Raw genomic sequence first — 24,117 nt, 5'->3', positions numbered from 1 at the left:
CTTCAGCTGTTGTGCGGTTCCCTGGCTCCCTGCTGCTCGTCCGGCGGCGGCCGGGGTGCAGGCACGGCGGAGGCCCACAGGTGGCGGTGTAGTTCAAGCACACCTGGGCTGTGATTGCAGAGCCGCGCTGCCGGCCGGCCTGCCGGGGAAGGTACTCTGCTTCTCCTGCCTGCAAGGAAATACTCCCGGCTGAAGTTCCGCGCACCCGTGCCGCCGCGCCCCAGCCTTCAGCAGGGACACAAACGTTCTGTTGACCCTGCAACAGCGGCCGCGCACGAAGGTGCCGTTGGGTCACCCGGTGAGCGCCGAGCACGGCGATGGCGGCGCCCCGAGCGCTGCGGCCACCTGCCCACAGCGGGGTCGCCCCTCCCGCCGCGCCCTGCTGTCCTGCGTGCAGCTGCCCGGCGGCGGGAACCAGCCCTGCCAAGTTCGGTTCTTTCACAGATGTGCGATATCTCGGCCCCGCGCTGCGCACATCTGTGTGCTCTGTGTGACGGACGCCTGTACGCGCTCTGCACGTCGGTGCCAGGCAGGAGCGGGCTGTCCGTGTCCGCACGCATCCGTGTGTGCCGAGCGGCCGTGCGCCGGGATAGCGCCTCGTGCTTAAGGGTACTTTTAACATTTTGACGGTCTTTTTCACCTGGATGCGCTCACACGTCTTGCACGGCACACTTAGGCCTCAGAAGCGTGCCGTTAGTACATATCGGTTCCACTTCTAAGTGTCCCTACTGAGCGTTACTTCTGATTCGCCGCCATCCCTGCGCTTCCCTCAGAAACGCAGCTGTCTTCTCAAGCGTCCGCCCGTGCACCGAGTGCCGTCCCGCAGCACCGTGACCCTCGCAGGGCACTGCTAGCGGCGGGCCGTACCCCGGCGCCGATTTCCCGCCGCTGGTTTGGGGGTGGGGGTGGGGGGGACGGAAGGGGGATCTGCCCCACGGAGACCCACACGTCCCGGCCCACAGCCCCCGCCCCAGCGCGGGACGCGGCGCCCTCCCGGCGCAGCAGAGGGCCGCGAGCAGCGCGACGCGACGCGCCGTGCCCAGAGGGCGCCACGAGGGCCGGTGCCGCAGCGCTCAGCCGCGTGCCGCCGCTGCGGGCGGGCCGCTCGGGGCGGGAGCCGCCAACTTTCTCAACTGGTGGCCGCGAGCGGAGCGGGGCGCGGTGCCGCGACTGCCGCCAGCAGCGCGGTGCCCTCACGGCCGCGGGCGCCGCTCCTCAGCGCCGGGCGGGGGCGGCGGGCGCCGCTTCCCACCTGACTCCCTCCATTCCCCTCCTCCTCTCTGCCCCCCCTCCCTCGCTCTCTCTCTCTTTTTTTTTTTTTTTTTTTTTTTTTTCCTCCTCTTTCACTCATTCCTTTGTCTTCCCCGGGATTGGCAGGTTTTATTATTCCGCCTGAACAAGCCGGGGGCGGATTGGCTGCGGCGGGCGGGCGGCGGGGCCGGGCCGGAGTGTAGTTGGGATTCTGCTCTGTCAGTAACACATGTGTGAGTGAGGGGCAGCGGCCGCGCAGCACGCGGGCCCGCTCGCGCCGCGCAGGGACACACGCGCCCCCGGGCCCGCTCCGCTCTCCGCGCCGCGGCGCCGCCGCCTCCGCCCCGCTCTCCGGTCCTCCGCTCGCAGCGCTCGGCGGGCCGCGGCCGCTCGGCTCCGCGCCGCGGGAGCTCGGCCGCCGCCGGAGCCCGGCGGAGGGGCGGAGGTGGGGGCGGGGGGAGCGGCGCGAAGTGCGGCCGCGGCGCCAAACTTGCGGCGGCGGCGGCGGCCCCTGCGCGTGCGGCTCCGCGGGGCCGGAGGGCGGCGGGCGCCCATCAGCGCCGTCTCCGCGTTTGTCCGGCCCGGACCGGGGGCTGCCGAAGGGCGGGCGGGCGGCGGGCGCCGCGCTCGGTTCGCGGCGAGGAAACCTCCGCGGTGCCCCCGAGCGGCGCTGCCCGGCCCCGCAGACCACCGAGGGGAAGCAGCAGGTAAGCGGTCCCGCGCTGCCGCAGGGCCCGGCGGGCTGGGGGTGGTGTGTGTGTGGGGTGGGGGGGGGGGGAGAACCGGCCCCGGCGTCGTCGCCGCCGTCCCCGGCGTCGTCGCCGCCGTCCCCGCGTACAAAGCGCGGCCGCCGCCGCCCCGCGCCCGCGGCGGGGAAGGGCCGGGAGGGAACGGGAGGGGCCGGGGAAGGGCTCCGGCGGCCGCGGGCGGAGGGGCCGGGAGGGTTCGGGCGGCTCGGGCCCCGCGTCCCCGTAGTAAACAGCGCTCCGAAACAGCGGCAGGAGAGATCAAAGTGCGCCGCTGCCTCTCCTCGGCAGTCCCCTTCCTGCCCCCCGCACGGCCTTTTGTTTCGATCCGGGAGAAATCCGGTGAATCACCTAATTAAAACCGAGACGTGAATTAAGCATCCATTTTCGTCCTACAAATTGCCAGCTCTCCGCGCGTCCCTCCCTCCGTCTCCATTAAAAAAGCGCCGGGGGGGCCGCCCGCTTCCCCGCCCGCAGCCCGGGACTGCGCTCCGGCCGTGTAATTACCGGAGTGCGCCTATTTAAGTTAAAAGCTTTTTCCCCCCGACTCCAAATGAAACTTGATGAGGGCCCGTCCTTAGTTATCAGGGGAGTCACTTTCTGGTCAGTCCTCTTGATTCATCTTTTTAGATTTAATCAGCATTAGGGTATTGCTTGTCCTTAAGAGCTTTAGCTTAATGGGGTTACTGGATGCTGTTCTCGGCGCGGCGTTTCCCATTTGATAGATATTCGCCTCCGACAAAGCCGGGCTGAGGTGGTGGCACCGAGGCCGGTTCTTTCTTTTAAGAAACCCGAAGTGATTTAAGGCGCAGGAGGCGGCGTGAGGGCTCGGAGCAGGAAATGCAGATTCATTTGGGCTGTAGCTGGAAACTGTAACAAAAGGCAATTCCTGAGCAAATGCATCAGAAATCAATTTACATAAAGGTATATGATGCGTTCGGATAAATGCGATGCTAATGGCTTTTAGAGTGGTTTTCTTTCCAAAGTCTCGGGGTTTTGTTACAGCTTAATTGGTGCAGTTCTCCGCTTTATTGTGCGGTCGCTGCGCGCACCTCCGGGGCCGGGCCGGGGGCAGAGCGGGGTGCGGGCAGCGGTGCGGGCAGTGCCCCGGGCCGCTGCGGGGACAAAGGCGGCGGGGCGGGCAGCTCGGCGTGCTCGGAGCGGGCAGCGCCGGCCGCTCGTCGGGCTCCGCGCTGAAGGCAGCGAACTAATCGGTTTAGAGCAGGCTTTATGAATTCATTCCTGTGCCATCTCCCGCTTGTCCTTCTTGCGCAAAGCGGTCGTTAGAAAGTGGGGAATGCCCTTCGGTGGCAGCCCTGCGGGCGGCCCGGCCCGGGGGGGGCACTGCGCTGCTCCCCTGCATTCGGGAAACTTTTTTTTCTTCCTCCGAGTAACCGCTTCGGCATTGAGCTGCTGACCGAGGGCAGGCTGGGGAGACAGAAGTTGGGTATGTTTGGGTAGGAAGTTAGCGGGCGGCCCAAAGTTCAGCGATCCGTTCCTGGGGCAGCGTCCTCAGCCCGGAGTGCTTTCTGTGGGTGCTTTCGTGTCTCCGAACTGAAAAAGCCCGACTGCGGGCAGCCCCCGGCCCCCTGCCTGCCAGGCCCGGGGACTCGGCACTGACAAACCAGTTCCGCAACTTTCTTTTTCCCCGCTCCTCGCACGCTTCTTTCTCTCCCCACGAGCCTAACGCAGCCGGGGCTGCTCCTCGCCGGGAGTGCCGCGGCCGGGGCCGGGCTACGAGCGCTGCGGGCGCTGCCCGGCCCGAGCCGCCCCTGACCCGCGCCGCTCTCCCGCAGGCCATGGTGAACCCCGGCGGCAGCGCGCAGCCGCCCCCGGTGACGGCGGGCTCCCTCTCGTGGAAGAGGTGCGCCGGCTGCGGGGGGAAGATCGCCGACCGCTTCCTGCTCTACGCCATGGACAGCTACTGGCACAGCCGCTGCCTCAAGTGCTCCTGCTGCCAGGCCCAGCTGGGGGACATCGGCACGTCCTGCTACACCAAGAGCGGCATGATCCTCTGCAGAAACGACTATATCAGGTGAGCCGCCCGCAGCCCTCACCCGGCTGTGCTCCCGGCTGTGGGCACGGCTCGGCCCGGGCGGGGAAGGGCCGGGGGTGGAACGCGGCTGGGACTTCGTGGCGGTTCGTCAGCACGGAGCGGGTCCCGACTAAAAATAAACAGCAATCAGAGAGCTAAATTAATCTGCTTTGTTGTAGTGCTGAAGGAGAAGTGTGCGTATCTGAACGGTAAATGTTAAAATCATAGGGCTTAAATAAGGCAGCGGCGGAGGTGCTCGGTAATGAAACGCCTGCCTCTAGTATCTGATTAATTATGATATTTACATAAGCACCTTTAAACTCCTCCGAGTGGAAACAGAATGAGTCACTCTCCCTTCTCCTGGCGAAGGAGCCGGCCGCCGCTCTGGGCTCTGCGCGCAGCTCTGCGGAGCGGCTCCCAACTTCCAGCATGGAAAATGAGGGGAGCAGAGGGGAGGGGAGGGCTGCGCTCCCAGTCCCCCTCCTCACCGCTGTCTTTTCCGAAGCTGTTCGCTTTAAACGCTGCGGAGTTGCAGAGGGGGAACTAAGCCCCGCTAATCCCGCGTCTGTTGGGGTACGGGGAGGTTGGCCCTTCCAACGGGTTTCCAATATAATTAATAGAAGGAATTCATGAGGTCAGGTGCCCGTATGATCTTTTCAGGTGAACTCAAGCTACTTAAACTCATTAATTTAAAGGGAGGCATTTTGAAGGATTACACATTTAATTTGAGTAAATGGCTCGATAGACTGATGCACATGAATGCTTTAAGGAGGTGTTCTGTTTCAACATTCGGTAATTAAAAAAAACAACAAAAAAGCCCCATACCATCCCGGTGTAGCAGCAACGCTTGGCTAAAACAAATCGCGTTTTGTTTGAAGGCTCCTGGCTTCTCATTTACAGTAAATGTCAGGAGTTGACTCGGGGTTTTCTTTTCCCTAATGCCTGAAAAGTTCCACTTTCTGTTTTTCTTCCTTTCTGCAAATGTGCCCGGCCAGAAAACCCTACAAGTTTGTTTATGCTGTAGAACCTGACCGCTGTTGGAGGCTGAGCGTGTGCGTGGAGGCTCCTCGGTGGGACGGGATGGAGCCACCGCAGGGCCGTGCCTTCCGCGTTCCATCCTGCTGTCTGTCCCCATCCCACTGCACGGCCTGTCCTGCTGTCCGGCCTCACCATCCGCTGCCCGTGGGGCAGGGCCGCAGCTCTGTGTCTTTGAGCAATGGAAGCCTTCGCTTCTAGGGGTGTTGTGAGAGGGCAATGCTACCCAGTCGGCACACGGAGGTGTTCGGTAGGGCTCGTTTTGGTCATCGTCCTGAGCAGCAAGCCGAAGCCCGGCAGAATGGCAATTAAATAGAGCAGAACGGTGCTGGGAAGGAGCCTCGTTTGAAGTGGAGGAATTGACGCTGCTCTTGGGCTGCAGAGTGGTGCGGATCCATCACTCGGCAGCACCATCAAACAAACCTGTGTCTGATTGTTCCTAATTAAAGGGAGAGGATGTGTCCACCGTGTCCCAGAGGCAAGTTCAGGCAGTTATCGCAACCCCCTGGTTTCGTGTTGCCAAAAATTAATACTCGTTTATTTTAACGTAGGCGGTTATAAATAGGATGCTTTATCAGACAGGGATTTGAATTGATCTCCTCGTTGTATCGCCCGCCTTCCCTTAGATCCGTGCCATCTGCCTGCAAACACGCCTCAGCACACGCTTGCTGGAACTTGACCGGGCCGTGCGTGCCCGGGGCGGGGCAGGGCCGGCGGCGCTCCCCACAGCCCTCCCGCGGGGTGCGGCCCCGGACCGGGGCACGGCGGTGCTCGTGCGGCCTCGCTGGGGCGCGGGCGCTGCTCCCCCGGGGCCGGTTCCTCCCGCCGCGCCCCCTGGTACCCGTGCCGGGCGGGAGCCGCGGGCGCGGTCGTGAGGGCGCTCCGCGGGCGGGAGAGGGGCTGCCGGGCCGCCGCGCGGAAGGGGCTCGGGGCGCGTCTGGCTCCCGGTGCCGTCCCTGCGCGCGGCGCTCCCCTCCCCGCCCCAACGCCGGGGGCGGCGCAGCCCCGCGGAGGGCCCCGGGCGCTGGGGAAGGAGCGGGGGCGGCCCTCCCGGCCCGAGATGGCAGATAGAGCGGCGGCGTGGCAGCCGGTCCGCACAATTAAAAGCTTTAATTAGCGTCTCCTCCATTTTCTCTTAGTTCTGATAGGTTTTATCTAATGAGATCTGGTCCCTGGCTTAGATCTGCTCGGAATGACGTGTCCGAAATGAATGAGAGCCGCGTCGCAAACAAAACATTTAATTAACGAAATTGGCCTCTAAGAGAGAGCAGGGAGTGGTGGGGAAGGCGAAGGAAAGGAAGGGGGGGGGGGGGGGGGGGAGGGCTGCCCGGCCGCGTCTTAAAGGGGCAGCGCCCCCGGCCCGGCCCCTCCCCGCCCGCCCGCCCGGAGCGCGCCGTGGGCGCGGCGCTGCCGGCCCCTGCCCGGCCGGGGGTGCGGGGGGACCGGGGCGGCCGCGGCCGCAGGGCCGAGCTGGGCTGGGGAGGAGGCCGCCAAGCAGCGAGTTCATTTCGCTGGTAATCAGCGGCAAGCTGCTATATTCGGGGAATGCTGTCCCTTTAATTGAACGGGCTAGGTAATTAAATGGCACTTTTCCAATAGGACGTGCTAGGTAAATCTAATAGTTGGTTATTTAATATCACTTTGAAGTCTGCCCACTCAAGCACAATGACAGCACAGGAGCATGTGAACTATTAGCTAGGAAAAAAAAAAAACCCAGGATCTCAAAAATTAATTAAATCGCATGCAATTTAGGGGGAACGTTTATCTTGATTTGTCATAACAGAATTAATTCAAGGCCTCCAATTCACTTGGGGGCAGATCTGTTACTCTGAATTAACCAAGCGTAATTTGGCTGTTTTTTTTTTTTTCCTTCCCCTTCTCTAATGCAGCACTTGCCATTATGCACAGCCCCCCTTTTAAGTATCAATAGCTTCTGGTGCTTTTAAGGTGCTTGGTCTCCAGTTATTCTGAAGTACCTTTAATGGACTTGGCTCCAGGCTGGTTTCTGTGTTGCCTTTCTTTGTTATATTTAATATCGCTGTTGCAGAATTTAGATTAAATGTGGGGAGTGTACAGAAACACCAATCGCTTCTGGATCAGTGGGGCTGGATGTGCGTTTCCCTCTGTAGGGCTCGGGGGTGAGTGTGGGCACAGCAGGCGCTGCGCTGTGCTGTGTGGGTTCTGGAGCTGCTAAATCTGTTTCCCTCCACGATTTTGGAACCAGCCGGAACCTTGTTTTGTCGGTGTAAGTTGTGTGAGATGTGCTTCCACTGGTAGTGGATTTTGAGCGGCGAGAGGTGAAAGGTTGGGCTGGGAATGTTTCTTGCTGCCTTCGTTCCCACTCTTGTGAAAGTTATGGAAAAAATTAGGAGTGTGTGTGTGTTTGGATGTGGGGAGTGCAAGGCTGGAACTACACGGTAGTCAATTTAAGGTGGCTCGGAAAAAGGCTGTTAAGTGTAGGAGAGCTGCCTTGTCCGTATAGGGAAGCTCTTGATGTTTGTGATTGATTGCATTGCCCAAATGTTGAAATATTAATGACCTTCTTGGACTGAGGACCCAAAGAGGAAACTGAAACCAATTCTGTCATCACAATTAAAGAGTCCCCTGGCTTTAATTAGCCTGACCTGGGGTATCTCTACCCATTGCTGCAGTTAAAGAGAAAAGAGCCCATTAAAGTCCAGTCTGAGACCGATAGCTACTTAATTGAGCACCTAAAGCCTGCAGCCTTTTAAATCAAATACTGTCCTGGACGGTCCCCCCGGTTAGATAATTAGCTCTCCAGCCGCTCAGAAGCCACGTGAAACAACTTTCTCAGTAAAGAATAGGTACTGAGGTGGACTTCCTTTACCGGTAAGAAGGAATAATATTTATTTTTAAAGATAAAACCTTTTTCCTGTTAATGATACTAGAAAACAAAAGCATCCATAACAATGGAGAAGGAAAAATAAGCTTTATTGTCCTAGTTAATAACGCGGAGCACTGGAAGGTGTTCTAACTGCGAGTAATTTTCAGGAACATCAGCGGAAGATTCAACTGCAGCAGCCTCCAAAGCGGAGCTGTTCTGGAAACACGCGTGGGGAAAACCTGGGAAAAGCCTCAGAATTCGTTTGGCTCCGTGTATTAAAATGCACAGACATTCAAGGTGTACAACCACTGCTAGTCAGAGCGCGTTGTATAACAAGCGAATGCCTAATGAAGACAAGTAGTGCAGTGAGATCAGCGTTCTGGGGGCCGTGTGTTCAGGCGGGCGGTGCGGTTGCACAGGGGCTGCGTGCCCACCGACACCGCTGTGTTCCCAGCGCAGGTGGCACTGGCTGCTCACCTGCAGGGCTTTGCCTTTCCGCCCACCCTGCCCGAGGTGCCCTTGTCGTCACCCAGTGCCCTACATTTTTGGATCTTTGTTCTAGAAATGTGGCAGCGTCTCACGGCCTCCTTACAGCACTTCCATGCACCTTTTCTGTGCGCCAACTTCACTGCTGGTAACAATGGAGGAAGAAAAATGCTTATCGTAAAGCTTGGGAAGGAACCTCAGTGCGGCGTGCAACTGCTCGGAACTGCTCCTGCTTTAGAAGATGCCCTAATGACAGACCCTTCGTTTCTAGACAGTGTAGTCCTTTTGGCTGGAGGTTCTGACAATGTATTAGTTCAGCTTTCCCTTTGTAACCGCTGTGATTCTGCAAGAACGTGTCAATGTGTCGTGGATCTCAGACTAATTAGTTTTGAAATGGAGTTTTGATTGAACTCTTCAAATCGATGCTGCTGCAAAATTTGTTTCTCAGCTTCCTATTAAAAGCCATCTTAAGGGGCAGTTTTACTACTCTCTCTGTCGTTCAGTCGATACATTTAATAACAACTTACAGGCTATTTTCAATAAAGTGGCGACAGCAAATTAGTAGTTTGAACATGACAAGCCTCCTCTGCAAGCTCGGATTCTGAAAATTCAAAGCAATTATTTTTATACAGAGGCACACTGCAATCATTCAGATTACGGGTATTCTGTTGTAATGCGTCTCCGAGGTTGACACAAACAAAATTTTATGACTTTATTTGGACAGGAAGGGGATGCAAATATTAATATTTATTATGACACCAATACGCTAATTTGTAAATCCTATTACCGTGTTTTACATCGCGCAGAAAAGCGGGTCTGTGACCCCGCCGTCGAGTTTGGTTTCCTTTTTTACTGCGAAATGACTGTGGTGCTCTTTCTAAATATTTGTGTATGTTAGAGAGACGCACGGAAAGCAAATAAAGCTTTTCTAATTCTAGCTAATGCAGTCAGGAAGAGTAGAACTCAATAATCATTATTGTATTATATTTTGAATCGATGTGTTGTGCCTTTAAATGGATTTGAAGAATTATGTATATATTTTTCTTCACCACTCTTCTGCCTGCTCCCCCCCTCCCCCCGCTGCCTGTGCCCCCCCAACCCAATGGCAGATGTTGTGGTCTCATTTGATTGCATAGGAAAACTGCAGTGATACAGCAAACACCCAGAGAGATATGATGACAAATGGGTCCAGATCCCGGTAAATTACTTTCTGCTCAAATCGAAATTTCATTCAGTTTGTTGCTAGCAGAGATGAAGTAATCTAAATTGTGGACTCAGGAGCAGATAGAGGGAAGTTGGAGCAAGCATTTCATTATCAAGAGAGAGAGAAGGTTAGGATGAAAGAGATGAGCAGAGGCAAATCTAAAGTGTTGACACCATGATTGAAAAGGTTAACCCATACACATTATATATCAACCTGGATAGCAGAGAGTTTCTAATGGAAACTCTGCACTGATGGAGGTTTACTGGAGTTTCAATACACTGAGCATGATGTCTTCTTAGATATACAATCAAATCCTCTTAACCCTTTTGATGACTCATATCTCAAGATATGATTAAAGTACAAAAGAGTTCTTCATATAATTTCAAGGACACAATGCATTTAAACTCCAGTCATGAATTGTATCTTTTTTTTTTATGATGAACCCGGTAATCTGATAAAATGTGTGTAGTACAGAATTGTTTGTGTTTCTAGAGGTGTAAGTCAATATTTCTGATTAAATCCTGTGTAACCATATCCAAGGTAGGGTGAAGCTACCAGTTGTTAGACAAAAACACACTTTTTCATATTACAGCGTGTAAGCAACTTGGAAGACAGGGGTCAGAAGTCTAAAACAGTTGTGTAATAAACCATTGCAGTGATGTGCAAAAATGCTTAGAGCCTCTTGTGTGTTAAATTATTCATGATCATCACCTCTGTTTCAGGTTATTTGGAAATAGTGGTGCTTGCAGTGCCTGCGGACAGTCCATTCCTGCTAGTGAGCTGGTCATGAGGGCACAGGGCAATGTCTATCATCTGAAGGTGAGAGGCTTTCCATATATTTTTTTATTAGCCAATTAGAACTGCCGTGCTTCTGTAGTGTAAAATCTGCATCTGCTTATGAATGAAGTGCGAAGCAATAGCTAGAGATGCGAGTGTGTGTTATGAAGCTGCCCTCAGTGTGCAGCTTCGTTCCCTCATAATCGGTAAAACTATACTTGAGTTATGAACTGCGCGGTCCCAACAGGTAAGGCTAATGCCGTGTTCGGAGATGCTAGAAACCAAGCAGCTTCATATCTCATCTGTGCTCACAGTCTCTGAAGTGTAATTTTCAAACCTGCAGCATACTTAATTTGTGCTGTAGTTTCACTTGCTGTCTCTTTCCTTTCTCAGTGTTTTACATGCTCTACCTGCCGGAATCGCCTGGTCCCGGGAGATCGGTTTCACTACATCAATGGCAGTTTATTTTGTGAACATGATAGACCTACAGCTCTCATCAATGGCCATTTGAATTCACTTCAGAGTAACCCACTACTGCCAGACCAGAAGGTGAATACTCCACAATTACTAATAAGCTTTATTAGAGCTAAATGAAGATCAATTTATTTTCGGTTTAATAGTGGACGTTTCCCAACCCCTGCAGTGAGACCTTTAAGTAACCGAACTTAAGTAATGTAGGCATGGGGGATGGGGAGGAAATGCTAACCTTTAAGTATGACATATAGAGTGAGTCAGTTTATTTTGGTTTGGGCATGTGTATCTGTACAGCTGTTGAACTCTTCACGTACAAAGTGGAATGGAGAGCAGACGTTAACATAAACTTAACAAAGAGGAGCATTTTATTTTACAGTCCTGAAATTAAGGGCTACAAGAGAGCAGGTTTCTGTGGGAGGAAAATTACATCCTTTAATATGGAAATAAACGTTTTGTGAAGAGAAGATTCCTGAGCTAAAGCAGTGTAAGGTTGCAGTTGAGGAGGCATGCTGGGGTGCTCTTTCAGAAGTATTTCCTTGTCTGTTTTCTATGTCATAACTAAGATTTAAAAACGAAAGCGCTATTTTCTTATCGCTCCGTAACAACAATGGCTCAGCTAGAGATCGTGTATCTCTGTGGCTGATAGCTCTTGGTTTGTACCTAAATGAGTAAATAATGACTGCACAGATCATACAGAGAAGAAGAAAAAAAACTGTGATCAACAGTTGTCCCGTAACTCTGAAACGAGGTAGTTTTAGATCTATTTTAATCTCCTTAATAAGTCCTAAAGCTATGCAAGTGAGTGCATTTTGATAACTGCTGTGCCTAATTTGTAACAATTACTGTCAACCTTGAGTTAAGAGACTGTTCATTCCACCCTGGTCCAGAAAAGAGTGAATGTATGACTCTTGCACATAATTTTATTCACATCATATTTCATACTGATTATGTATTGATGACATTGATTCATTTACTCTTTACAGCGCCACTTGCATGGATATTAAATCTTATTGACCACAGATGAATTTTAATTTCAGATTGGTGATAGATTTTTCCATCAGCTCTGATAGTATATTTGACTTTTTCATCATTAACCCAGGCAATCACACAGCACTGAGTTATTGCAATGAAACAAAAAGTGCACACTTCAGTTGGTAATTCTTTATAGATTTACAATAGGAACTTCATTAATGTCTGTAAGGATCGCAAAAAATAACATTTATCCGCAAACGGGAATTTTGAAGATGAAAAAACCTGGGACAAAAGCTAGGCTTACCTGTTCTGTAACGTGCAGAATGATTGGTAGTGCTTTCACTCAGTGGAAAGTCTACTCAAGAAAACACAAACTGGTTCTATAAGTCCTGTGTTTTGCATGTTTTGTTGCTGCAGTTCAATATCCATGTTTGCTTTTTTTTTTCTGTGCAAAAATTTGCTGATTAATTTTAAGCATTCTTTCAAGTCTTATGCAGTGGACGTAATTACATCAAAATGAGACGTGGACTTTTTTATTCGCCTAATTTGTCAATTGAGGTGGTGAGAGAGCTGAGTACAAAAGCCATATCTGCTATATATGGGCAGAATGAAGATAATAAAGATTGGAGGAGAACGCGTAGCCTCTTCTCAAGGAAGTACAAATACAGTTAAAGATTCATAGATTTATACTGTTGTGAATTTTAACGACGCCAATCTGTAATACAGCATAGCTAACAGTCACTCCGTTAGATGAATATTTGTAGGTGTCCCATTTCAAAATACAGGGTAGAACCATTCATCCTTATACACTGCAGTAAAAGCTTTACCATTCCGAGAGAGTGGTTTATCCACTTGTCTGCTGCGAATGTAAAGTTTAATGTAACTTCAAATAGGTGTCTAAATTGCCATTTAGTTCTATCAGTTTCTTACTGTGCGTTAGTAAAACACACAAATGATTCAGTTAGAATAAAGGCAGTAGACACGATGAGGAATGTAGAATGTAGAAAAGCGGTAAAGTGGGGCTAGGCCTGCAGAGCTCACAGCTGAAGCCTCCCGGTAGAAGGTAATGCAGAGACGATACTGAGAATGGGTTTTTATTAGTTCTGTCACTGTTTACCACGTTGCTACGGTCAAGGATGAGGTAAAGAGGTATTGGGGAAGACTGGAGAGAGAGCTGGTAGGGTTATTTTGTTTTTATAATGTAATCTCTCTAGGAAATGGTCCAAGTTCCCCTACCGGTTTTCCAAGGGGAGCTGTGGAGCGTCTGAATTTCTGAAGGCTGAATTACAGTCAAGGAGACAAGTTGGTAATTCATAGGTTTGTCAGGTGTCTGCAGTTATGGAAGCTGCCGGGGTAGGTGACAAAGATTGCGTTTTGTGTGTTAGCTGTTTAACAATCTGAAGATGTAAACATCACAGATGTTTTCCAGAAAGCCTCGTGTTTTAGGGCCAGTAATTAAAAATGTTCTTCCACTATGACAGAGTTGGCTGTAACAGATCCTCTTTATTAAACATTAAAGATCAATCAGTCTCCAGGTTATTCCGCCACTGGAGATTACAGACACAGCAGAATAATCACAGGATGTTTTTTTTTTTCATTAAGCTGAAGAGATTGAGACGTACTCCTTGCAGTAAAACATATTGTCGCTGTGTTTGTGAAGGTGACGGTTACGAACTTAGGATTGTCTTCATATGAACTTGTAAAGCATGTATTTATTGGTGATGGGTGGAGGCAGAAAAGGTTGCACGGCCTAACTTTCAGCACTGGATTTTCTTTTCAAGGAGGCGAAGCAGTAACATTTGCTGTTCCTGCCTTTTGCCTCCCCACTTCGATCCATACACGGAAACTGTAATTTCCCATCACTTGCTTGAAAAGAACCAACCACCACAACACTGTTTCCCCTCAGCTTGGCGCTGCTTGCCGGCACAACGCAGAGTCCTCAGTGCTGCTGGGGGGCCATTTTATTTGCTGGGGTCATATCGTCCTCCACAGAGAACTGTCTCTGCATTTTTGACAGAGGCGGTATTGGTGTAGCATCTCGTTTGCCAACAGTCCTACCACCTACTCTAAGCGTAAATTCTCCTCTGGCTGGCGGTGTTCATAGCAAACGCTTGTCTTCAGCTCCTATACTTTTAAATAAAGTATGAGTTAGATTACATCTCTCAGAGAAGATCTGAAAAATCTTCTAGTTTACATATCACTCAACAATTCCCTTGTAGTTACATAATTGGTGTTGTCTGTGTCCATAGTAGAAGATATTTGATGCTCATTTATTAAATATGCTTGCTGGCTGCTCCCTAATCTTTGTTCTGGACAGACAAATTACCTTTCTCACACTGAGCTTCAGCTCTGGGGAATTAAACCTCCAAGCCTCTACTACTTTAATTAGCTTGAAAGTGGGGGGTTGCAGTTACTAATAGACCTCAGGCTTTTAGTAACTTAGAGAAAGGGTGGAAAAAGAACTTCCTGGGAAGCACAAAATGTCATTTAAAAACCATAAAATTCTCATATATATTATTTCATTTTGGTAATTGCAAACAGATTGTATTTGAAGACTATGGATGATCATTTCTATTTTGTCCCGGAAAGTTTAGATTTTTATCGACTTAGACACTTTTAATTATCACAATTCATTAACACCAGTGTGAGAGCACATGTTTGACTTCATATATTAAAATGTTTATGTAACATTAACTAACACACCAGATGAGGAATTTCAAATGGGGGGGAAAAATCCTGAAATATCTATATTTAGCTCTTGTGCAATGCAGCATATTAACCAAAGTTGCCTTGGGAGGATATTGGCTGTACTTCTTATTTGCTTTACACGCTATTTCTTCCAATTATAAGATCATATTACCGGCTTCTTCAAAGGCATGGCATAATGTTTCTTCCCTTTTAAGAAGGGGCCCAGAAAAGCCACCTTATTCACCGTACGATTTGCTACCAGAAAGTACACTTATTTATTGTTGTCGTCTCTCTTTATCCTTTACTGTCTGCTCTTCCTAGTACTGATACTGCAGAAAATGCTTGCTTTTTGCTATTTGAAGTTGAAACATTAGCACTATGAATGGATAGTGTAGAAAGCCTTAATCAAGTCACAGTTGGAAAGTAATCTAATAAAAAAGAGATTAGTGAATAAGGAAAAGACAAAAGCAGTCATGTTGTAGTTTCCTATCTCACATTTAGTACTCTAGCTAAGATACCCATTTTTATTTCTTGCAGGTCTGCTAAAAGGTCAGAGTATTGCAGAATGCGTGCCTTCATCTCAAATTTTGTTCATCACAGATGGATCCCATGTCTCCAAGTAGACAAGTCACCTTTGTAGCTAGCATCAGTGCCAGCTCCATACCATTGCACCTTCTTTATTCTTGATTGCCCTTCCCACATTTATTGGTGTATTAAAATGACTGAATATGAACATTAAGGACTCCATGAACCTGGGCTAATGGGAGACTGTAGAGAAAATGAAAAAAGATCCACCGGAGGACATCTTTGGGGGGGGCGGGTGGGGAAGATGACTAATGAAGCTAATTAAAAGAAGCATTGAAATCTGCTTTCTACCCTCATTAACAATTAGCAGGGCACTGGCCAGTTTGTACCCTGTGTTTTACCTTAACAACATTCTATTTGCTCTTTGTATATTTAAGTGTTGTAAGGAAATGTGTTTCAATCAAACTGAACATGAGATAAAGGAAAGATGTGGCTTTTGTGATATTCTATCACAAATACTTTTATTGTATCTCTGTAAAATACAATGTATGTATGCATGTAAGTGTTTTTGTCCTAATGTTGCTACTTCCCATGGCAAAAAAAAAAAAAAGGAGAAAAAGGAAAAAAAAAAAGTCAGGCTCATAGCAGCTACTGTGTAGAAATTTTCACCTACTTCTAATTTGCTGAATGAAGAAAAATCTTTTATTTGTGATATTTTCAGAGACATTTGCTCTAGTATGGTGTATTTAAATAATAAAAAGTAAAACAAAAACCACTGCATTGAGTATGGGTTTTAGAAATGTTGCTGTTTTTTCTTAAAAAGAAAGAAAGAAAGAAAGAAACAACAAAACTACACTCAAAATACCACTCAGAAACAAAGTCGTTACCTTAATTGTCAGCTTCCTTTAAAAATAAGGTTTTGGTTTGGAGGTTTTTGGTGGGTTCTCTTTTTGTTTTGTCCTGTGCCAGTGAAGAACCTGTTAAACTGCCGCGTTAATTTTGGCGTGGATACAGGGAGGCGCTGCTTCAAAATGATCTTCAGTTTCCATTGAGATTCTTGCTTCTGGTAACAGCAAATACACGACAGTTCAGATTGCAGTTAAGTGTGGTACACGTTATAGGTATTTCTATCCAGCTCCTTCCTGCAGAGCTGCCTGTGTTAGAGGTATGCGTGTGTCTGTGAGTGTGCAAGCGTGTGTATCAACACACTTCAAGAGATCCAGAAATAATAAAACTAAAAGCAACAGAAGGTGCGTATCTCATGCAGAACATTAGAACTGAGCATTCATAAAGGGGAATGCAATAGCAGTTCTGATCTGAAGAAAATAAACTTGAGTTTGCTGTAAAAGAAACTTACAAAACTGATAATCTTAAGGAAAGAAAAACGCACTTCCTGGGCTACTTCCGAGAACAAACTGGTGGCAGCTATGGTCTGCTCTCTGGAAGGAAACAAGAAAACAGTGCCCTCCGAAGTGAGAAAACTTTCCCTAGGCTTAGAAGGAGGGCAGCTTTGTTCAGTGGGCCTTTCCCTTCAGGTCTGTGCAGAACAACTCAGAAAAAAATCCTCATTCTTCATATTTGTAGCAAGAGCAGTAACATGAATCTATGACGGTGTTGTGTTCCCTCAGTCAGGGAACTGCAGGCACCTCAAAGGTGCCTCTGCTGCAACTCATAGCAAATAGGCATTACCAACTGTTGGACTTTTATTGGAGAATAATGCATTTGAAATACAGTGTGATTACGTTTTCTTTTTAAATTCTGTTTTCAAGGTGTAGCTGCTTTGGTTACGGAGTGAGCTTCACTTACGTTTGTTGTGACGCTGATGCCTAAAAAGCGGATTTGTAGATTTGTCTGTCTAAACAACCAGTAGCAGACATATTTTGTTTCAGATTCTGCTTCTTGGCCTGGTGTGCAGAGGTCTGTTGGATTTCTTCCTTTAGCGCTTCACTGCCTGGGCAAAAGTAGGACTGGTGCAGAGAAAAGGAAAAGGTATAACGTACAGTAACAGACAGTAAAGATAAAAGAATACTTACATATTGTATAAAGTGATAAAACTACTGAGGCTATGTATGACTTTTTTAATTAAATGCACTTACGTATTTTTTAAAATAAGTTTCTGAGCTTTTTGATGCTGCATTCCAGTCCTTGGGTAGGAGTCCTGCATATCGTGTGGCTGGGACGGCTTTGAAGAAACACTCGAAATTACACGAATGTGGAATTGGAGCATTAGGGAGTCTGTAGGCATCTTTTATATTATTCCAGTATAAGCACTCAAGGTACCGCGGTTAAATCTAACATGTACAGATTTTCGGTTGTCCAATGTAACCTAGAAGTGCTAAGAAGATACCTAATAACTTCTAGTAAGTAATGTAGTATAGCATTTAGTGATGTAGAGGTTGAAGTTCATTAACGGCTTTAAATAAACTATTATATGACTCGTTTGTAAAGCGCAGCTACCTTTTTAATAGCTTACTTTAAAAGCATTTCTTAAGTTGCAGACCTATAAGATTACAAATGTCACTCATGTTAGCATAATCCACATGCAAGTGATGAAGCCTTTGCTTTGATGTGCTAAATTGGAGGAGGACTAATGGAGCTATGAATATACAATAGAACATATTTAAGTAGTATTCTTCCTTTAGGTAAAACGCTTTCTTGAAACCAGAGGCATTTCAGACAATAAAACAGGCTCTAATGGGGACGATGGGGGGAAGGCTACTGGAAACACTTAGATTTGTCCTTATGTGAAAAATCAATTTTTTTAGGAGATCTGTAAAAGGAAACGTGTACTTGTTCACCTTTTATCACATGCATTTGCTACGCTGAGCCTGAAATACACCCCCTGCATTTAGTGCTGCTGAAAAGTCATACAAATAATCAGTAAGAGCTTCCCTCACTTTCAAAAATGAATGCAGCTAAAAAAATCAAAGGAAATATTACTAATCTGAAATCATCCCAGTGAACCTGGATAAAAGCCTCTGTCTATACTGCATCTAAGCGTCTCAATCATATAAATTGTCACTCTTATTAATGAAACAATTTTGTAAAAAGATTGCCCTCTAAATGGGTTTAATGTTTTTACCTATCCAGCTGTCTAGTTATGAGATTTACGCATCCTGGCAGGCAGTGGGACATTAAGCCTTTCCAAACCAAATTCTGTTTGCAACAAGATACTGTCTTTTCAGTCCTACATGATTTATCTTTAAATATTTTAACAGGTTATGCAGTATCTTACGAAATGTAAAATGAGAATGTCTTACCAGAATGAAGCCTATGAAATTAAGTCACATCTTTAGAATATTAACCACACTGAGTTTGTCTCCCTTTCTCCCTGTTAGTTAACACTGATGAAATTTGCATCATCTAATTCTAGGAGAAATATAATAAAGGAAAGAAAAGAAATGGGGTACTGCTGTAGTATGCGTTGCTACCGAGCATTTCAAAAGATCGTTTTAATTTAATTTTTTTTTACCAAATGCTTTGGCCTGTATCAGGTGTCAGGCCTTGTGCAAGGACCTGTGTTCTGAACAGCCCTGTTGTTGAAATTGGGATTGGGACACATATGTCAAATACCTTCAAAGTGCTGTTTCTTCAGTGTGAGATGTGCTCCAGGACCGGTTTCACTTCCTGTGCCTGCGGTACACAAAGTACCAGGGAGCCTTTGTTGTTGCTTTTCGGTACCAGGTGTACGCCTGTTGTCAGTCCAGCGAAGCCACAGAAGAGCTCATTGCAATTAAATTGCAATTTGTTTCTATGAAACTGCAATTAAAGTATTACTGATCAGCCATTTTAGGTTGGCAGCGCTTTGCCTGCATGTTGAGCAGCGAGGAGCCCTCGGTTCGGTCTGTGAGGGGCTCACCGTGTCCCTGCCTGGGCCCCGTGTCCTGCTCGTGGAGCGTGCCCAGGGCAGCAGCAAGTCGGGGCTGAGCCCTGGGCCTGCAGCGTTACTGCTGCTCCTGCCCCGTGTGAGCAGGGATGCGCGCTTCCTGCGGGGACGTGTTCCACTTCAGATCACTGCTGCTGAGAACGGACTGCGCGTTGTGGGCCGCAAGCCAATAACGTGCTGCAGGTCCTGACTTGTTGGGGATGTGTAAACAGGGCTACTGTAGCTCCTTAATAACAACTAATAAAAGACTAGAAGAAAGCAATCAATTACCTCGTAAGTTTCTTCCTTTTTTTTTTTTTTTTTCTTAATAGAATGCAGCGTGTATCTGACAGGGCTCCTCTGCACGCCTGCCCTCCAGGTGGGCCGTGGCGCACGGACTGCAGCACTGCCGGCCCCACACCCGACTGACTGCGCATCTGCAAAGTGAATGCTCAGTGCAAATTAAAAAGTTGTTTGTAAGAACTCAGAGAGGCATTAACTTCATAGTGGTAATTATATTTCTTAATTATCACCATATTTCAACAAAGTCTGAGGCACATTAACTTCAGTTCCTGCATTTTTGCACGGTGGAGGCTGTAGACATCCTCGTTCCTTCGCCAGAGGGGATGACATCACACCTGTGGCATGCATGAGATAAGCGTTGCTTGTTTTGCCGGTGTCTCAGAGATGTTCCTTGGGGGGCTGGCCTGGTCACACAGCCCTGTGCCATCCATGGGGCTGCTGAGCTGGGCGGCAGCAGGGAGGCACGAGGGCTGTGGGGCGGCTGGCGCTGAGGGCAGGGAGAGGACCGTGCTTCAGCCTCTGTGCAGCCAGCAAGGCTGTCAGCCAGTAACTCACCACCCGCAGGGGCTTGGGCCCACGCCTGAGCCCAGGGCCTGAAAAAAGCCCTGTTTGCTGGAGACAGACGAGGCTGTGTTGAGGATTTTTATTTTTTCTCTCCCCCTCTGTGGGTATTTTTTAACAAGCTGGGTTCTGTTGTTGTGTTTCCTTTAGTTACATCCACAAAGACGCTCTTGGTGTGCAGGGAGGCTGTTCGGCTCGATGGGTTTGGGAGCCATAGCTTTGTGTTTTGCCCTTGCCTGTCTTGGTGTCACATGGTGCTCCCCCGCCCCTGCTTGCCTCTGGCCTCTGCTGAAGGGTGAGCCAGGGCCTGGCACTACGAGGGCCGCATTTTTTTATTGTTATTTTATTAAATGGAGCTTCTCATTGCTACTGTGTGAAAAGCAGCAAACTGCAGAACTGTAGTGAAGGGAAGGCCGAGGCTGTGCCAGGCTGGGTGGGCTGGAGGAAAGCTGCTTTGGGATCTCCAGCACTGCAGGACAGGCTGTGCAAGGGGGCAGGGGCTCCAGAGGCAAGGCACACACACCCAAAAGGCCAGGAATTTTAGTAACCCTTAAAACTTTGAGCTTCTCTCTTGTTCACCGGTTAAACAGGTCTCCCAGAGCACTGTGCTGCTTTGTACCCTTTGCTCCTGTGTTTTGACAGTCATTTTATCAGTACAAGTCTTCCGCCTGCCTTGTTAGAAGTACGCCTCAGCTGACAAACACTGAGTTTGAAATTCTGACTTTTCTTAATGGTTAAGAAAATAACAGAAAGTGTTTTGCTTCGTAGCATGCTTGGTCACTTCTATATCTTTAACTATGTTCAATAGCAAAGGCAGCAACACATGAAGAACCTGCATGGATGGGGTCAGACCCGACGTTCCTCACATCACCACCACCGCTGGCCCTGTCCCTTGCTGCTTTTAAGGGAGCCGTGGCCACCAAGGTGCCCATGTCATGCAGCCAGGTTCCTCTGCAGCTGGTACAGCCACTGCTTCTTTTTCACGTTGTTGGAATTCACTGTTAATTACATTTTGAAGTATCCATGCACTTTTCCTCTTAGGGAATCTTACATGCGAGCCTTTTGCTAACAACGTCAGTGGTTCGCCGTAACCTCTCGGAACAATCATCAGTTCCACTGAACTTCTGCCAGTTGTTTTGTTAAACTAAATGGAGAGAACAGAGCCTATATTCATTCTCAAAAGGCAAGAGATTGTCCTGTGATTTTTGGAAATCTTGATTGCTTACAGAAGAATAAATGAACAGGGCTGATATTAAGTTTACCCTTGACTTCAGTTTCTTTGAGAAGCGGTGAAGAAATGTCCAGTAGGAGGGAAAAGATCCAGCTAGAACTCATCAGCCAGCCAGTAATAGTCTAATTTTATTGTGCTGTAAAATCATCACTGCTTATAGAAAACAAAGGGCAATGAATGCCATATTGGTCTTTTATTCCTACAAAAAACCTTGAGATCAAACAGCCCCTAAAAGAATGAGCTGATATGCATCCGACTTACGTATTTTTTTATATCCTCTGATATTCATTCCACTGATGTATTTGATAGGTAATTATATCAGCCATATCAAGATGCTGATAGGAAATAGTGGAAGACTTCAGTGTTTTGCCATAAAGCTCAGACCCCTTGTTATTGAGCTCTCATCAGGCTCGGGATCTGCAGCAATAATTTGAAAGCTGCAGTTGATATTTTTGTGCTTATGCCACATTTAAAAATTATTATTCTTGCTTCATCAGTTAGTCTTTTTACATGGGTTGGAAAAAAAAACAACCCTGCAAATGAGCTACTATTCTTATTTGTCTTTTTTTTAAGAAGGGTAAGCATTGAAGTATTCGAATGGAACAGATTATACCTTTAATTACATCCAAACAGGATCCTGAACCGATTTTTCTATTTTCTGTTTAATCGCTATCGTTCAAAACAATATTGCAGATTTGTAAATGAATTCTTTAAGCATGGCCTTCTGGCCTCTGCATTTACAAGAGAAACCAAAAGAAAAAGGAAAAAGAAAAGAAGAATCGAAAGGGGAAGATTGCCACTTACTTCTCTAACAAAGAAGGCTGGACTTCTCGTGGGAGGCGTTTGATCTGGGCCGATAATGTTTGTCTTCTGGGATCATCCAGTGAGTGCCACCAGCTCCGTGCACATCGCACAGCCGCACCGCCTGCCCCCTCCAGAGGGACGCTCCCTGGGCAGCACAGAGCTGCTCCTTCCCCAGCATGCCTGTGAGCCCGACCAGCCGCCGCTCCTGTGGATGTGCTCCATCTCCATTCTCCTACATGCAGAATGAGAAGAATGAAAGCAAACACAATTCATCACTTCTTAAACTAAATATATTTCCATTTTGTTTGCATGTGCGTGTGCATATATCACTCACCGTATATATTTAGAATATGTACTGTGACATTACAGCCAGTGATAAATCCTACTCACTTACTGTATGTGTTATTTGCTGCAACATTAAGCTCAGTGAGAATTTTATATGTAACTTGTACCAAAACTAAATATATTGTGGAATTGATGCACAGTTGTAAACAGGAGCATAACTTCCTAATGCAACACAGTTGAAGGTGGCAGCTTGTGTGGCAATTCCTTTGTAAACAATTGCAGACTTTCCAAAGAATAAGCCGGTTAATTACATTTTTAATGACATTTTTAGAAAATAGGATTCCTGGGGGGAGGGAGGAAACCCGTAATGCCAACACCGAAAGTAAACCTAAAGCCTGTACTGTATCAGGAGTGCTATGGGGGAAAAATGGGTTATGCTGGGCCCAGGTCTTTGCTCCCCCCTTTTCTTTCTTTCTACTGAAGGTGCGCCTCTGTAGATTTTTCATAGCTCTGTGATGGTTTCCGAGCAAGATGACACTGGCACTTTTTTTTTATGGATTATCTTATTTCATTAATATCTGTTAGTGCTAAGTATGTGCTGCCCACTTACAGAGCTGATGCAGTGCACAGCAAAGCTCAAGACGTCCTCTTAAATATGCACAGCTTAGTGGGGCCGTGACACGAGCAGGCCTTACCCAGCAGCAGTGTTGGCAGCACTGAAGGGCTGCTATGATAGAGCCTTATGAGGCATCACGGGCAGCGCGGAGATCCAGGCAGAAGCTGGACCAGCCGGAGTAAGAGCAGTACGCAGCTTTTATTGATGAAGTTCAGGGGAAAGAGGCACCCGGGGCAGCTGTATTAATCCCGTAATAACTTGAAATATAATCGAGCCATTGCTGGAGGGATGGGTAGGATGGGAGGGAGGTGGAGGTGTCAGGGTTTAGGTTCACAGGCTTCCCCCGTTCATTAAAAAGCGAATCAATCAGGGAAGCGGGCTGGCTTTTCAAAGGGCTGGCAGGCACAGGGGCAGGCAGCCGGCCTCGTCCTCCCGCCGGGGCTGTGGACCGGGCAGCCAGCAGGTCGGCAGACGGCTGTTTTGCCCCGCTCGAGCTGTAAAACGTGTTACAAACTGCTGGGGGAGATTCTGGCTGCATTCTGAGGACTTAAAAGCTAGGCAGAGCCGGTGCTGTGGGCCACGGAAAGGTGATGCTGATAGATGTTTACAAAGGAAAAAAAAAAAAAAAGTGGTGTTTTATGTTTTCTAGAGTGGTGGTTTTACCAGCAGGCAAATGGGCAGAAGGAGCCTGCCTACAGGACCCCTCTTTGTAGGCAGCTGGCACGGTAATTAGTTCATTACTATTAATTTTTGCCATCCCTGGACCAATCAGTGACATATTTAAAAAAAAAAAAAAAGAAATTTGTAATATCTGGTGCTGGCATTTCCCACGTCCTTTTGATGAAGCCGGTGTGTGTACACAGAGTGGGGAGCAGCCCTGGAGAGCAAGATGCTCACACCCACAGGAGCTCAGAGGGTTAGGACAGAATGCCCTACATTTAAATAGGATTCATTACTTTTTAATTACTGCACAATCCAAGAGGGCTCAGTGAGAACACATGGTTGTCCACTGGAGCACCGTGGTTGCTCACCAGCAGTAGGGGAGTGTGGCAAGCACCGACCTGCGGGTCGCAGGAGAACGAGCACCCACCTCATGCACAAGTGGGACCTTTGGCAGACAGTAATTGTGTGCAAACTCAGACCAGCACTGAGAAGGTAGTATTCAAACATCAGTGTCACGTGAATGGTAGACACAGGTAGAAAAATCGTCAGTGCTGTAAGGCCATAGTGTCAGCCTGACCTGATCGTTCCCCAGGTGGAAGATGTCCCTTTGCAGTCACCTTCCTGGCAACACAAGTCTAAATCTTCACCAGCCCCCAGGCAGCTCCTCTCCTGCCCCTGGGTCCTGCTGTCACTGGGGCAGTTAATGCCTTACACTACAAGCGGTCCCACGGATCCTGGGCTGGAGGAGCTG

At 48.3% G+C, this 24,117-nt stretch overlaps 1 protein-coding gene and 1 long non-coding RNA gene across 7 annotated transcripts in view; one reads left to right on the top strand and one right to left on the bottom strand.

Annotated features, from left to right (window-relative positions):
• Window positions 1-1,478: 1,478 nt before the first annotated feature.
• LMO4 (LIM domain only 4) lies at window positions 1,479-15,813 on the top strand. Of its 2 annotated transcripts, none has more exons than NM_204112.2 (5): window positions 1,479-1,958; window positions 3,794-4,032; window positions 10,325-10,421; window positions 10,773-10,928; window positions 15,051-15,813. In NM_204112.2, exons 2-5 carry the CDS (start codon window positions 3,797-3,799, stop codon window positions 15,057-15,059), a joined length of 498 nt encoding a protein of 165 aa, NP_989443.1. In that variant the 5' UTR covers window positions 1,479-1,958; window positions 3,794-3,796; the 3' UTR covers window positions 15,060-15,813. The 2 variants fall into 2 exon arrangements, with proteins under 2 accessions (NP_989443.1, XP_025008493.1); XM_025152725.3 differs by lacking the exon at window positions 1,479-1,958 and adding an exon at window positions 2,828-2,921.
• Window positions 15,538-24,117, bottom strand: part of LOC101750715 — a 424,944-nt gene continuing 416,364 nt past the window's right edge. For all 5 annotated transcript variants that reach the window (XR_005862065.2, XR_005862061.1, XR_005862062.2 and 2 more), the window contains 2 exons: window positions 16,845-22,034; window positions 15,538-16,101 (listed from right to left, as the gene is read on the bottom strand). This is a non-coding gene — a long non-coding RNA (uncharacterized LOC101750715). The remainder of the gene's footprint in view (window positions 16,102-16,844; window positions 22,035-24,117) is intronic.

The sequence above is a fragment of the Gallus gallus genome, chromosome 8, assembly GCF_016699485.2.
Source record: "Gallus gallus isolate bGalGal1 chromosome 8, bGalGal1.mat.broiler.GRCg7b, whole genome shotgun sequence".
Classification (NCBI taxonomy): domain Eukaryota; kingdom Metazoa; phylum Chordata; class Aves; order Galliformes; family Phasianidae; genus Gallus; species Gallus gallus.
Note: the sequence above shows the minus strand (reverse complement) of the source record. Positions and strands in the feature narration are given on the sequence as shown.